Source organism: Podarcis muralis, chromosome 2 (assembly GCF_964188315.1).
Source record: "Podarcis muralis chromosome 2, rPodMur119.hap1.1, whole genome shotgun sequence".
NCBI lineage: Eukaryota > Metazoa > Chordata > Lepidosauria > Squamata > Lacertidae > Podarcis > Podarcis muralis.
Genome location: NC_135656.1, coordinates 119,346,542 through 119,360,400, shown reverse-complemented (window position 1 = coordinate 119,360,400; position 13,859 = coordinate 119,346,542). Strand labels below are relative to the sequence as shown.

The following is a 13,859-nucleotide window of genomic DNA, read 5'->3' as shown; positions in this document are numbered from 1 at the left end:
CTTGGCGAGAAATTTAGCGAGATTTTGTAGAGGTGAGCCTATGGAGCTGACTATTGGTCTGAGTGGTGTTCCTTCTTTGTGTTCCTTCACACGTTCCAAACTCCTTCCAGTTCATAGAAACAATAAAGAAGCAAAACCTACACCCCAATGACCTACTTGTGAGCTTCGATGTTGTATCTCTCTTCACACAAGTGCCCATTAATGAAGCCTTGACAGCCATTCAAAACAAATACAATCCCCCCGAATACATCTTGGACCTGACCAACCACTGCCTAACCAACACGTACTTCATCCACAATGGACAAAGATACAAACAGATAGAAGGAGCACCTATGGGATCACCCCTCTCACCGGTCATCGCAAACCTGTACATGGAACACTTTGAAACCAATGCTTTAGACAAGTCAGAACACAAACCCAAACTTTGGCTCAGATATGTTGACGACACCTTTGTAATTTGGCCACACGGGAAGGAAAAACTGGATAGCTTCCTCACACATCTCAACAGCCTACACCCCAAAATACAATTCACTATGGAAATAGAAGCCAACAACCAACTTCCCTTCCTTGACGTCCTAATCTACAAAAAACCTGATGGCTCCCTAGGACACACTATCTACCGGAAAAAAACACACACCAACCGCTACTTACATGCACAATCACACCACCACCCTGCACAAATAAACTCCGTAGCCAAGACTCTCATCTCCAGAACCAAACGCCTGGCTGACAAAGACCACTTGACAACTGAGTTACAGAATCTCTCAAATGTGTTAATTGCCAATGGATACCAGCAAAACAGGGTTATGAAGCTAATCCAAAAAGAAACACCCCCCAAAAACCAAGACACAGAAGAAAACAATGGCATGGCCCTCCTTCCTTATATCAAGGGCACTACAGATAAAATTAGCAAAATCCTCCATAAACACAATATCAAAACAGCCTTTTGCACCAACCAAAAAATAGCCAATATCCTCAGAAACCCCAAGGATAAAATCCAGTTGGAAAACCAAGGGGTCTATGAAATACCCTGCAAAGTCTGCCCAGCCACGTACATTGGACAAACAAACAGACGAATAAATGCACGTATTGCAGAACACAAGAATGCCGTCAAAAAAGAAGAAAAAACTTCCTCTCTTTTCCAACACATGAAAGAAACAGGACACGAAATTAATTTTGCAGATTCCAAATTGCTCTTTAACATGGAACATCACCACAAGAGAATAATCATGGAAGCCATCGAGATAGAGAAACACCCTCACAACATGAACAAGCGTGACGATACATCCCGCTTGCCAGACATCTGGAAATTAGCCCTCCCCACAAAAACTGACACCAGATCCAGAGGCACACAGAACGCCATCACCAATCAACCACACCAGACCCAAACCCAGACCCTCTCCACAGATAAATTACAGACACCATCCAGTAGCCAAACCATGGTGGCACCTCCGGATGCTGCACCCCCCTGCAATCCCTACACAGATCTGGCTGGCACAGGCAACAAAACCACAGCTCGCCCCTATACACGAAGCCAAGCCAGAGCACAACTAAGTGCAGTACAGCCATCTTCTCAGAAAAACTCTTCACAAAGTTCAAGAGGTCAAGACACAAAGGCTTTAGCAACTAATCCACACCTAATGACCCACCTAAGTGGTACTCAGGATATCACTCAAGAAATCACTCAAGATATCCCTCAAGTAATTAAGGAACAAAAGAAGAAAAGGCACACTAGCCTGGGAACTTCCTCTCTGCCCAGAACATTGGAGGCTATACACCACACCTCCTCAACAGTATTTATAGGAACTCAAACACTGAGATCCTGCTCTGTTCCAGTAACAAGAAGCCGAAAGCACCAGCCTGAAGATGACGAGTGAGACCTCGTCGAAACGTCGCCTAGACACCCCAACTTTTACACGGGAAGACACCCGAGGACACCAAAACATATATATATATATATATATATATATATATATATATATATATATATATGATTTCTGTCTCCTAACTCTGAACATCAGTAGGGACTGGCCCAAGATCACTCAGGGAGCTTCATTCATGGCTGAGTTAAGGGGATCTGATCCCGGGTCTCCCAGGTCCTAGTCCAGCACTTGATAACCACCACACCACACTGGCTCTGCAAGGTTGTTGTTAAAATTTGTATATCCCCCTTCATCCGTAGATCTCAGGGCAGTTCACAACGTTGGAGGTTTATAAGCAGAGTTTGGCTGGCCATCTGACATGGATGCTCTAGTTGAGATTTCTGCATTGCAGGGGGCTGGACTAGATGACCCTTGGGGTCCTTCCAACTATGATTCCATGAGAAAGTTACCATATAAAAAGCACAAACACATAATAAAAATAAGAACAAAAATTCTGAGTAGGACCAAGTTGAATACTACCCAGAGCCCCCAGGAGAGACTCTCCCCACCCCACCCAAAAACCCCCACAAATACACATAATTTTCGCCCCTTCAAGTGTCTCAGGGACGTCCCTGATTTAGAGAAGCCCATGCCGGTCTGTAATCTGATCCCGGAATGTCCCACTTTTCCTTAGGACGTCCCTATTTTCATTGGAGAAACCTCGGAGGGTATGGAGTAATCTGACCCCTGAGCCGTCTGAAGTCAATCCTGTATAGGGAAGGGGTTTTTTTTGTTTTTTTAAAAAAAAAGTTTAATGTTTTATAATGTTTTTATATATGTTGGAAACCGCCCAGAGTGGCTGAGACATAAATAGTAAACTTATTATGGAATGGGATGTCCTTATTTTCATCGGAGAAATGTTGGAGGGTATGCAATTTAGGACTACATAAACTCTTAGAAGACACCTGTATTGGGAAGTTTTTAATGTTTGGTGCTTTATTATGTTTTATATGTCCTGTAAGCCGCCCAGAGTGGCTGGGGAAATAATAATAATGATGATGATGACTGGAGTATCATATTATTATTATATGTACCCAGATGAGCAGGAAATAATAATCATAATCATAACAACAACAGCTGGAGTATATTATTATTATTATTATTATTATTATTATTATTATTATTATTATTATTATTATTATTATTCGTACCCAGATGAGTGGGTAATAATAATAATAATAATAATAATACAGTAATGGCTGGGTATAATATTATTATTATACCCCAGAAGGGCGCGGAATAATAATAAATATATAAATAAATAAATCATATTTAAGATCAGCGTTTGGGCCAAAGGATAAGCCCCCGCCCCCCCGCGTGTGCTTTCTTTCCTTTCCTACTGGGAGGCAGGCAGCATCGCGTGGGCGTCTAAGGGTTAAGGGAAACAAGCGGAGCCAGGTTCCTAGAGCGGAAGGCAGCTTCTTCCGGGTGTAGGGAGAGGAAAGGGCGGCGCTCGCGGGGGTGCAAGGGCGCCTCCTGGCGGTGCTCCTTCCTGCCTTCCTACTCCTTCCCCTCCCGGAGGGGGAAAATGGCTTTTGTCTTCCCCGAGGGCTGCCTGGGCGCCTCCCTGCCGGGCTTGGCTCTGGTGGGTCGCTCTGCTCTGCCCCCCTCTATCCCCCCTTGGGCTTTGGGGGGATGCGGGGCAGGTGGGGGGTCAAGGGGATGGAGGAACCCGCTGGTTGGGGGTGCAGGGATGGAGGGCTTCACCCCATAGGGAGGCAGGGGGTAGGGGAGGCACCCCGTTTATTCCCATAGGGAAGTGGGCATTGGCATGGGACAGACCCCTCTGCATGTCCCCCCATAGGGAGGTGTGGGGTGGCATTGACATTTCCCCTCTCCACTGACATACAATGCTCTCTTAAAATGTTCTGGGGAGGGAGGTTATTGGGGCGGGTTTGTTTCTGTTTTCATTATGGGGGGGGGAGATGTTGTTGTTATTTTTATTTTTATTAGGTATTTTGTGGTATTATCTTGATTTTCTTCTGTGAACCGCCCTGAAGCCCCCTGGGTATAGGGCGGTGTATAAACTTAATAAATAATACAGTGGTACAGACGCTTCAGGTTACAGACTCCGCTAACCCCGAAATAGTACCTCGGGTTAAGAACTTTGCTTCAGGATGAGAACAGAAATCGCGTGGCGGTGGCAGCGGGAGGCCCCATTAGTTAAAGTGGTACCTCAGGTTAAGAACAGTTTCAGGGTAAGAACGGACCTCCGGAACGAATTAAGTTCTTAACCTGAGGTACCACTGTAATCTATTTTGTGTTTTTATATTGTGATTTTATGCTGTGACCGCCCTGAGACCTGCGGGTATAGGGCGTTATACAAATTTGTTTAACAATAAGAACAAAAATAACAATTACACCCAATAGTTATGTGTGTGTGGGGGGTGGAGAATGCAGAGAAGAGGAATGCAGAGGACATGGCCCATTTCACCCCATAGGGAGGTTATCTGAGCAGCTGGCCCATCTAGCACCCCTCTCCATCAGCATCTGCAAAGGAAGGGGGGGAGAAGCTTCTTTCCTTTCTCCTTGGCCCACCCAGGTGTCTCCTTTACTCTAGGCCAGCGGTTCTCAGCCTGTGGGTCCCCAGATGTTGTTGGACTACAACTCCCATCATCTCTGAGCTCTGGCCTTGCTAGCTAGGGGTGATGGGAGTTGAAGTTCAACAACATCTGGGGACCCACAGGTTGAGAAAGGATGCTCTAGGCCATTGACACCTGGTATATGTCAGATTATATCTATCAGTATATTAACAATCAGCCCTATTCTTCAGCTCATAAATTGTTTTAACTGATTTTTAACGTTGTGTTTTTTTACACAGTTGCAAACCTGCCCATGTCATGGTACAGAATACTTGACTTTTTATGATTCCATGAGGTACCGGGGGAGGAACGATGGCAAAAGAGGACTGGGGACTTAAGAGGAACAGCAAGAAAAGGAGAGAATAAATACTTGATCATGCAGCATGACTAGGAATCATAGAATCATAGTTGGAAGAGACCACAAGGGCCATCGAGTCCAACCCCCTGCCAAGCAGGAAACACCATCAGAGCACTCCTGACATATGGTTGTCAAGCCTCTGCTTAAAGACCTCCAAAGAAGGAGACTCCACCACACTCCTTGGCAGCAAATTCCACTGTCGAACAGTACTGTCAGGAAGTTCTTCCTAATGTTTAGGTGGAATCTTCTTTCTTGTCGTTTGGATCCATTGCTCCGTGTCCGCTTCTCTGGAGCAGCAGAAAACAACCTTTCTCCCTCCTCTATATGACATCCTTTTATATATTTGAACATGGCTATCATATCACCCCTTAACCTCCTCTTCTCCAGGCTAAACATGCCCAGCTCCCTTAGCCGTTCCTCATAAGGCATCGTTTCCAGGCCTTTGACCATTTTGGTTGCCCTCCTCTGGACACGTTCCAGTTTGTCAGTGTCCTTCTTGAACTGTGGTGCCCAGTTGCTGCATCTTCTCACCCAGAACCAGATCGAAGGTTTTGGTTTGTGGCCTTGAGACAGAGCAGCCTCCTCTTCCAATCTCTAGCTCCTCTTCGAGTTTTGCTTTTTCTCCTAGAATGAAACTTGATTGCTGGCTGGAGTCATCCACATAAATCTCTTTTCTCACAGCGCAATAATTTGTGTAAACAAATCTTTTGGCTTTGCAGGACGTGGTGGAACCTCCAATTCTGTCTCTCTTTGCCTGGAGACAGGCGTTGGCAGAAGAAGGCAGATTTCACCACTCAGCCTTCGTAGAGGCTTCCTTGGAGCACAGATCAACGATGGGAGAAGAAGACTCAGCTGCTCACAGAGGAGGAAGAGGCCCCCTTATCAGTGGGGAATTCTGGGAAAGAACACTGCCGAAAAACATGGATGAGGAGGACACCCTCAGCTCGGACGTTCAACGCCGGCGCTTCAGGCAGTTCCGCTACCAGGAGGCCGAGGGACCCCGAGAGGTTTGCAGCCGACTCCACGATTTCTGCTGTCGTTGGCTAAAGCCAGGGCAGTACACCAAGACTCAGATCCTGGACTTGGTGATCCTGGAGCAGTTCCTGGCTGTCCTCCCCCCGGAGATGGAGAACTGGGTCAGGGAATGTGGAGCGGAGACCAGTTCCCAGGCGGTGGCCCTGGCCGAAGGTTTCCTTCTGAGTCAGGCGGAGGAGAAGAAGCAGTTAGAGCAACAGGTGAGAGGGTTTCATCCTGGTAGTTCCAAGGTGTTGAGAATCCTTAAAAACTCGACTGATTCCCCAGCTTTCCCTAGAAATCATCCAATAGCCAGCACCCCTCAAGCTTTGGCTTCTGCCATTCTTTTTGCAATCCTTCTCCCCGTTCTCTGTTTGAATACACTTTTGTCTTCCAGGTCAAAGTTCTTCTTGGAAAAGCAGTTCCTGATTTCTTTGAGGCAGAGAGGATTCTGTTGGACACCAGACCGAGGTCACTGGGTAAGGGAGAAGGCGGTGGACTTGCCTCTATTGATTATACAATTCAGTCATACTTTGGAAGTCGAACGAAATTCGTTCCGGAAGTCCGTTCAGCTTCTAAAATGTTTGAAAACCAAAGTACAGACTCTGATTGGCTGCAGAAAGCTCCTGCCGCCAATTGGAAGCCCCGTCGGATGATCGGCTTCCAAAAATAGTTCGCAAACCGGAACAGTGACTTCCGGGTTTGTGACGTTCGGGAGCCAAACGTTTGGGAACTAAGATGTTCGACTTCCAAGGTACGACTGTAAATCTGTGGGCTGCTTTCATCTTTTTTTATTTCTTTTTCAAGAATGACATAATCCTGAAAAGCTTGGTATGTTTGTGTCCAAGAGCCCAGATGGGGAGAGAGTTGTTTCCACACCAACGACCTGTAAAATGGGTATAAACATCCAGAAATGCATGCAACAGCTAAATTTTTTTTGTAGCACCCACATGCACCGTATTTTTTGCTCTATTAGACGCACCGGACCATAATGCGCGCCTAGTTTTTAGGTGAGGAAAACAAGAAATAAGAAGGCAACGCAAAGCATCCTGAGCTAAGAGGGGGCGCTCCTCCCTCTTCGCTCAGGAGGCTTTGCGGGGCTATCCCTGAAGCCAGGAGAGCAACCGATCCCACTTGCCCTCCCGGCTTCAGCGAAAGCAAGCCTACTGGCTTTCCTCCCGCAAGAGCTGTGCGCTCTTTAAAGGGAGCGCAGCTCTTGGGGGCTTTTCTGGTAGGTGGGGGAAGGGACAGAGCCATGCGCTCTGTCCCTTCCCCCACCTCCCACAAAAGCCAGGGATAGCCGTGCGAAGCCTCCGCAGGGCAGTGGGATGAAGGCTCCCTGCTGCCCTGCGGAGGCTTGTCGGAGCTGGCAGGGGAAGCCCCGGTTGCTCTGCCGGCACCCGGGGTTTCCTCCGCCAGCCCCAAAGAGCGGCTTGGGAGCTTGCATCTGCACGCAGCCTGCCCGCTGCTCCCAGGGCTGGAGGGGGAAGCCCGGGTTTCCCCCGCCAGCCCCAAAGAGCAGCTCAGGAGTGTGCCGCACTCCGGCAATTTAGCTCCAGGAACCACACATTCGCTCCATAAGATGCACAGACATTTCCCCTTAGTTTTTAAGAGGAATAAAGTGCGTCTTATGGAGCGAAAAATACGGTAACTTAGATGTGCATTGTAACTGAGATGAGCACCTCCTACCGACTTCCTTTCATCTTTGTCTCTGACAGGCGATGGAGCGATACCAGAAATGCTTACTCGGTCAACTCTTCTGTGTGCTGGAGGAGAAGCAGCAGACACAGGAGCTGGGCCGGTATGGAGAAATATTGCTGGCTGCCTCTGCCCCACCCCTCTTGCCTCCTTAGGCCTAGAATGAACCTCTGTTCTTCTCTTTAACTGCATAGTTCAGTCAGTAGAGCATGAGACTCTTAATCTCAGGGTTGAGGGTTCAAGCCCCACGTTGGGCAAAAAGATTCCTGCGTTGCAGAGGGTTTGACTAGATGACCCTCGGGTTCCCTTCCAATTCTACAATTCGATGAGTCTTTGCTTCTGTCAGAACTGCAGGTGAGGACGCAGTGGTCGCTGGTACCCCTTAGGACTAGTGGGTGGGGGTTTATTTTTTTAAAAAACAGAAGCCTTTCTCTGAGGGATAATAGGACAGGATATAGCAAAAAACCGGAAGAAACTACAGTGGTACCTCAGGTTACAGACGCTTCAGGTTATATATGCTTCAGGTTACAGACACTGCTAACCCGGAAATAGTACCTTGGGTTAAGAACTTTGCTTCAGGATGAGAACAGAAATCACACAGCAGCAGCAGGAGGCCCCATTAGCTAAAGTGGTACCTCAGGTTAAGAACAGTTTCAGGTTAAGAACAGACCTCCCGAACGAATTAAGTTCTTAACCCGAGGTACCACTGCATTTATGTATGCAAGCACACCAGCCAGGATGCTTTATGCGCAGAGATGGAAGCAAGATACCGTCCCTACCAAGAATGGCAGCCAAAATTAATGGAATATGCAGAAATGGCAAAACTTATGGGGATAAGAAATCATCTGAAGGCAGCCCTGTTTAGGAAAGCTTTTAATGTTTAATAGACTATTGTATTTTAATATTCTGTTGGAAGCTGCCTAGAGTGGCTGGGAAAACCCAGCCAGATGGGGGGGGTATAAATAATAAATTATTATTAATTTTGTTATTATTATTATTAGAAAGCAAGTGTTTTTATTAAAGAATGGGGATGTTACATAGATTTTTTAAAAAAAGAATCATTGTAAACAGCCAAATACATTAGCAGGATTAATATAAAATCAAGCAGTTGCTGGGAAAGAAGATCTCTCTATCTATCATCTATCTATCTATCATCTATCTGTCAGGAGTTCAGCCTACACTCGAGTAGGACCCTGGCAGTGACACATGCCTGACTGGCAAGTTCTTTCCCTCCTGGTCGTTTGTTCAGGAGCTTCAAAAGCTTTCTTCAGCCCGAACATCACAGCAACCAATGCTAACCGACACCAGCACACTTAGGGATCCGCAGAGTTTGCGCATCATGCGTGTGACAGACCTCAGCGACTCAGCATTTTGGCTAATCTATTTACATATAAACACACACGGAGCACTGCAACATGGCTCCCTCTCTCTCTAGCATCAGACAGCAAAGCGAAAAAGAACAAAGGCCAATAGTCCCACTTCACAGAACACAGGGACACAAACATCCTGTCTCCGTCACTTCCCATTCTGTGGAGTCAAAACATATACAGCGGTACCTCGGGTTACATACACTTCAGGTTACATACGCTTTAGGTTACAGACTCCGCTAACCCAGAAATTGTACCTCGGGTTAAGAACTTTCCCTCAGGATGAGAACAGAAATCGGGCTCCAGCAGCATGGTGGCATCGGGAGGCTCCATTAGCTAAAGTGGTGCTTCAGGTTACGAACAGTATCAGGTTAAGAACAGACCTCCAGAATGAATTACGTACTTAACCCGAGGTACCACATGTTGTCATGTGAAAGACAACAATCCCATGACTGCAATCATGGAGCAGGAATTCTAACACTATCATCTATCTATCTAAAAGACGTTATGGGGGAGGTACAGTTTAATTAAACGAATTCACTACATAACCAGAGAAGGAGTGGAGGGAAGTCGAAATGAAAGATACAAATGTAAAGGAGACTCTTGTTGTTAAATTTAAAACTATATATATGGGGTAGAAGGCAGGGAGCCCAACAGCCGGTGATGGCAGAGTCAATAACAGGCAGCTCGAACTAATTCTTCATCCTCCCTGCAACATTGGGACTAAGGAGGAGAAGGAGGTCAATTTGCTATTCCACCTCAGTTTTAACTAACCTAGGCAGGAGAGACTGGGATTGTTGGGGAGGGCAGCACCCCATTTTCCAAAATAGACCAGTCTCCACTGCTAGGAAGGCGGCAAATGTCTTTCCCCACCCCCAAATTATGCAAGATAATATCCAGCTCCCTTTCCTGGACGAGACTTTTGGATTCAGCTAGTAGATAATCTTTTATGTGATCTATAAAGCTGCAAATGTCTCTTTCTCTCTCTTTTTTTTCCAGGGTCCAGTGTCGTTTGAGGATGTTGCTGTGTTTTTCACGGAGGAGGAGTTGCCTCTGCTGGATCCTGACCAGAAAGCTCTACACAGGGAAGTTATGGAGGAGAATTATGGGATGGTGGCCTCTTTTGGTAAGGCCCCCTATTTCCCTGGCTGGGAAAATAAGGAAGGCGTAATTTCTTTTGCACATTTCCACCCTCCAACCATATTTTGGGTAGTGTGGTTCTAACCACGTCTACTCAGAAGTAAGTCACATTGGCGAAAAGAAGGAACGCGTAATTTCTTTTGCACATTTCCACCCTCCAACCATATTTTTGGTAGTATGGTTCTAACCATGTCTACTCAGAAGTAAGTCACATTAAATTCAGCGACTGCAAGCTTATTTTTTTAAGGAAAACATTTAAAAACAGTCTCGGCTCTGCATGCTGTCTCAGCTGGGAGCTGAACCCAGGTCTCTGACTTCATCCAGGTCCAGCATTCATGGAGAAGACTGCCATTATGGCTCTGCTCGGCCTCCACAACTTGGAGAGAGTAGTGCTACCAAAAACCGGTTGCTAGAAACCCTGCGAGGCGAGACTGCCCTTTCCTCAGGTCCTGTTTGCAGGCTTCCGACAGGCATCCTTTGGCCACTGTGAGAACAGGATGTTGGATCCAGCAGACACTTTTTATGTTCTTTTTTTTTCTTTTTCTTTTCTTTTTTTAAACATCTTTATTGAACATTCAAAAAGTACATAATTATCGTATTTTTTGCTCCATGAGACGCACTTTTTCCCTCCTAAAAGGGGGAAGTGTGTGTGCGTCTTATGGAGTGAATGCAGGCGGGAGGCTCTGCTCAGTGCTCCCTTTAAAGAGCTGCGTGGAGCGTGTGTGCGGCTCTTGGGGGCTTTTCCCCGAGGAGGGAGAAGGGCAGCCCTCTGTCCCTTCCCACACCTCCCGGAAAAGCCAGCAAGAGCTACTGCCAGTTTCTGCCCAGCGCTCCCCTGTAAGGGCTCCCTTTCATCCCTCATCCTGTTTTGCTGGGAAGCCAGCAGAAGAGGCGCTCCGCAGCTACTGCTCTTGCTCTGCTGGCTTCTCAGCAAAGAGGGAGGAGGGACGGAAGGGTTTAAAGCAAGAAAAGCGAGAGCCGCTTACATGCTCTGCGCAGAATATATTTTTTTCTTGCTTTCCCCCTCTAAAAACGAGGTGCGTCTTATGGTCAGGTGCGTCTTATGGAGTGAAAAATACAGTGTATGTGCACTAAACATGGTGAGACGTAAATAAAAGGGAGAAAAAGGAGAAGAGAAGCAGAACCCATGTAGAAGGGAAAATAAGGGGGGGGGAGGGAAAATAACCCCAAACTGTATACTTTACAAGGTCGTTATTGTACTTCACCAGATCTCAGACCTATTACAGTATTTGTAAGAATGAATTCCAAATATCATTGAATTTGCCCATGGCAAGTCTGCATTTATATGCAAGTTGTTCGTATGTTGCGAGTTTGTATAAGTCTTCAATCCAATCGTAGAAGGGAGCCGCATTTTTATTTTCCCAATTCATCAGTATCAGTCTTTTTGCTATGGTTAGGGCACGGAGAGTCCACTCGTATTGTCCTTTCGTAAGGTTCCATGTGCTGGGTATGTAATTCAAGGGGATATATTGCTCTGTAAATGGAAGGTTGTTCCATACAGTTCCGTTAATAGTTTCGGTTCTTAGGTTTATAGCATACCAGTTGCAGGGAATTTCGGGAGGCTTGGAGTCCAATACTCTAACCATTACACTACACCACACAGGCTCCATAAACATCATGAGGACAGTTCTCTGTATTGGTAGAGCCTGAGATTCTTAATCTAATTGTGTTGTGGGTTCAAGCCCCACATTGGGGAAAAGATCCCTGCATTGGAGGGGATTCGACATCATCATCATTATTATTATTATTATTATTATTAGAATTTATATACTGCCCTATACCCAGGGGTCTCAGGGCGGTCCACAGAATAAAATCAAGATATAAAACCACAAAATACATAATAAAAATAAAAACAACAACCCAATAGCCCCCCCAATAACAAATTACAATCATAGAATTGTAGAAGAAGAGTTTGGATTTGATATCCCGCCTTTCACTCCCTTTAAGGAGTCTCAAAGCGGCTAACATTCTCCTTTCCCTTCCTCCCCCACAACAAACACTCTGTGAGGTGAGTGGGGCTGAGAGACCTCAAAGAAGTATGACTGGCCCAAGGTCACCCAGCAGCTGCATGTGGAGGAGTGGAGACACGAACCCGGTTACCCGGATTACGTGACTACCGCTCTTAACCACTACACCACACTACACCACAATTGTAGAATTGGAAGGGACTCCCAGTGTCATCTAGACTCTCATCCTGCAATATATGCCAGTTGCCAGTAAATGCCAGTCAAGAGAATGTGTGAAAATTTGCCTTCCGTATATTGCAATGACCTTTATTGCAAAGTGTCATTCTGTTTGCTTGGTGAATGGAGGCTCAATTTCTTCCCCAAGCTCTTATCACTTTCCCTGTCTTCATTACAGCAGGCAGCGAATGGGAAACTCGGCATAATCGTGACCAACTCCCAAAGGTGTCATCGGAAAGAGACAGATGCAAAAAGAGCAAAACGCTCACCGGACAGCTGCCGTATAAATGCTTGGAGTGCGGAAAGAGCTTCAGACTGAGTGCAAGTCTCACAAACCATCAGAGAAGCCACAATGGGGAGAAACCATACAAATGTTTGGAATGCGGAAAGAGCTTCAGTCTGAACAGAGACCTTGCTTATCACCAGATCCTTCACACGGGGGAGAAGCCGTTCCAATGCACGGAGTGCGGAAAGACTTTTACTCGAAGCACAAACCTCCGCGGTCATCAGAGAATCCACACAGGCGAGAAACCCTACCAGTGCTTGGTGTGTGGAAAGAGCTTCAGCCAGAAGAAATATCTCACGTCTCATCGTCGGATTCACACAGGGGAGAAACCCTATAAATGTTTGGACTGTGGGAAGTGCTTCATTCTGAACAAAGACCTCACTTGCCATCAAAGAATCCACACAGGGGAGAAGCCGTATCAGTGTTTGGAATGCGGGAAGAACTTTCGCTTGAACAAAGACCTTGCTTGTCATCAGAGAATTCACACCGGGGAGAAACCGTACCAATGCTTGGAATGTGGAAAGAGCTTCAACAGGAGCACAAACTTCCGCTGTCATCAGAGAATCCACACCGGGGAGAAACCCTATCAGTGCTTGGAGTGTGGAAAGAGCTTCACTCGGAAGGTACACCTCACTTGTCACACACAAAAATCGCACTCGGGGGAAATCGTACAGGAGATTGGAGATGAGCTGTTCCAGGATTCCTTTGAAATCCTTACAGTGGACATATGAAAAGGAATTCGAGAGAGATAAATTTCGCTCTAAAGTCAAACTCGAATATAATACAGTTAAACCTTGGATCCTGAACGGCTCCATTTTCGAACGCTTCGGCTTCGGCTCCCGAATGATGAAAACGTGGAAGTAAATGCTCCAGTTTTGGAACGTTTTTCAGAAGCTGAATGTCAACGCAGCCTGCAACCAATCAGAAGCCGCGCCTTGGTTGTTGGAACATTTCAGAAGCCGAATGGGCTTCTGGAACAGATTGTGTTCAACAACCGAGGTTTGACTGTAGCTGTTTTGCAGCCATGGCAGAGATCTGTTGTCTTATTAAAGTTCTCAAGCAATCTTTGTTTCCAGTTAGTTGGTGACACAACACCGTGGTCCAGAAGTGAGCTTGCAATTTTTGCGGACATATCAGAGAATTAAATCAATAGCTGAATTAGTGGGTAAATTTTAAGAAGATTTATTTTTCCCTAGGAAGCTACTTTATACCAAGTTAGAGCATTGATCCATCTAGCTCAATATTGTCTTTGTTGACTGGTATTGACGTTATAGGCCGGCAATGTCTT

General features: G+C 46.2%; 2 protein-coding genes across 2 annotated transcripts in view; both read left to right on the top strand.

The window, feature by feature from the left end:
• The window catches only part of LOC114591095 (uncharacterized), a 56,212-nt gene extending 42,577 nt beyond the window's left edge, over nucleotides 1-13,635 (top strand). The window contains exon 9 of the mRNA XM_077923204.1: nucleotides 12,628-13,635. Within this exon, the coding sequence (XP_077779330.1) occupies nucleotides 12,628-13,302 (675 nt within the window). The 3' untranslated portion in view covers nucleotides 13,303-13,635. The remainder of the gene's footprint in view (nucleotides 1-12,627) is intronic.
• LOC114592230 (zinc finger protein 213-like) lies at nucleotides 3,371-10,062 on the top strand. Its single transcript, XM_077923408.1, has 4 exons — nucleotides 3,371-3,507; nucleotides 5,582-6,097; nucleotides 6,274-6,355; nucleotides 9,941-10,062. Exons 1-4 carry the CDS (start codon nucleotides 3,451-3,453, stop codon nucleotides 9,955-9,957), a joined length of 672 nt encoding a protein of 223 aa, XP_077779534.1. The 5' UTR covers nucleotides 3,371-3,450; the 3' UTR covers nucleotides 9,958-10,062.
• Nucleotides 13,636-13,859: the final 224 nt, after the last annotated feature.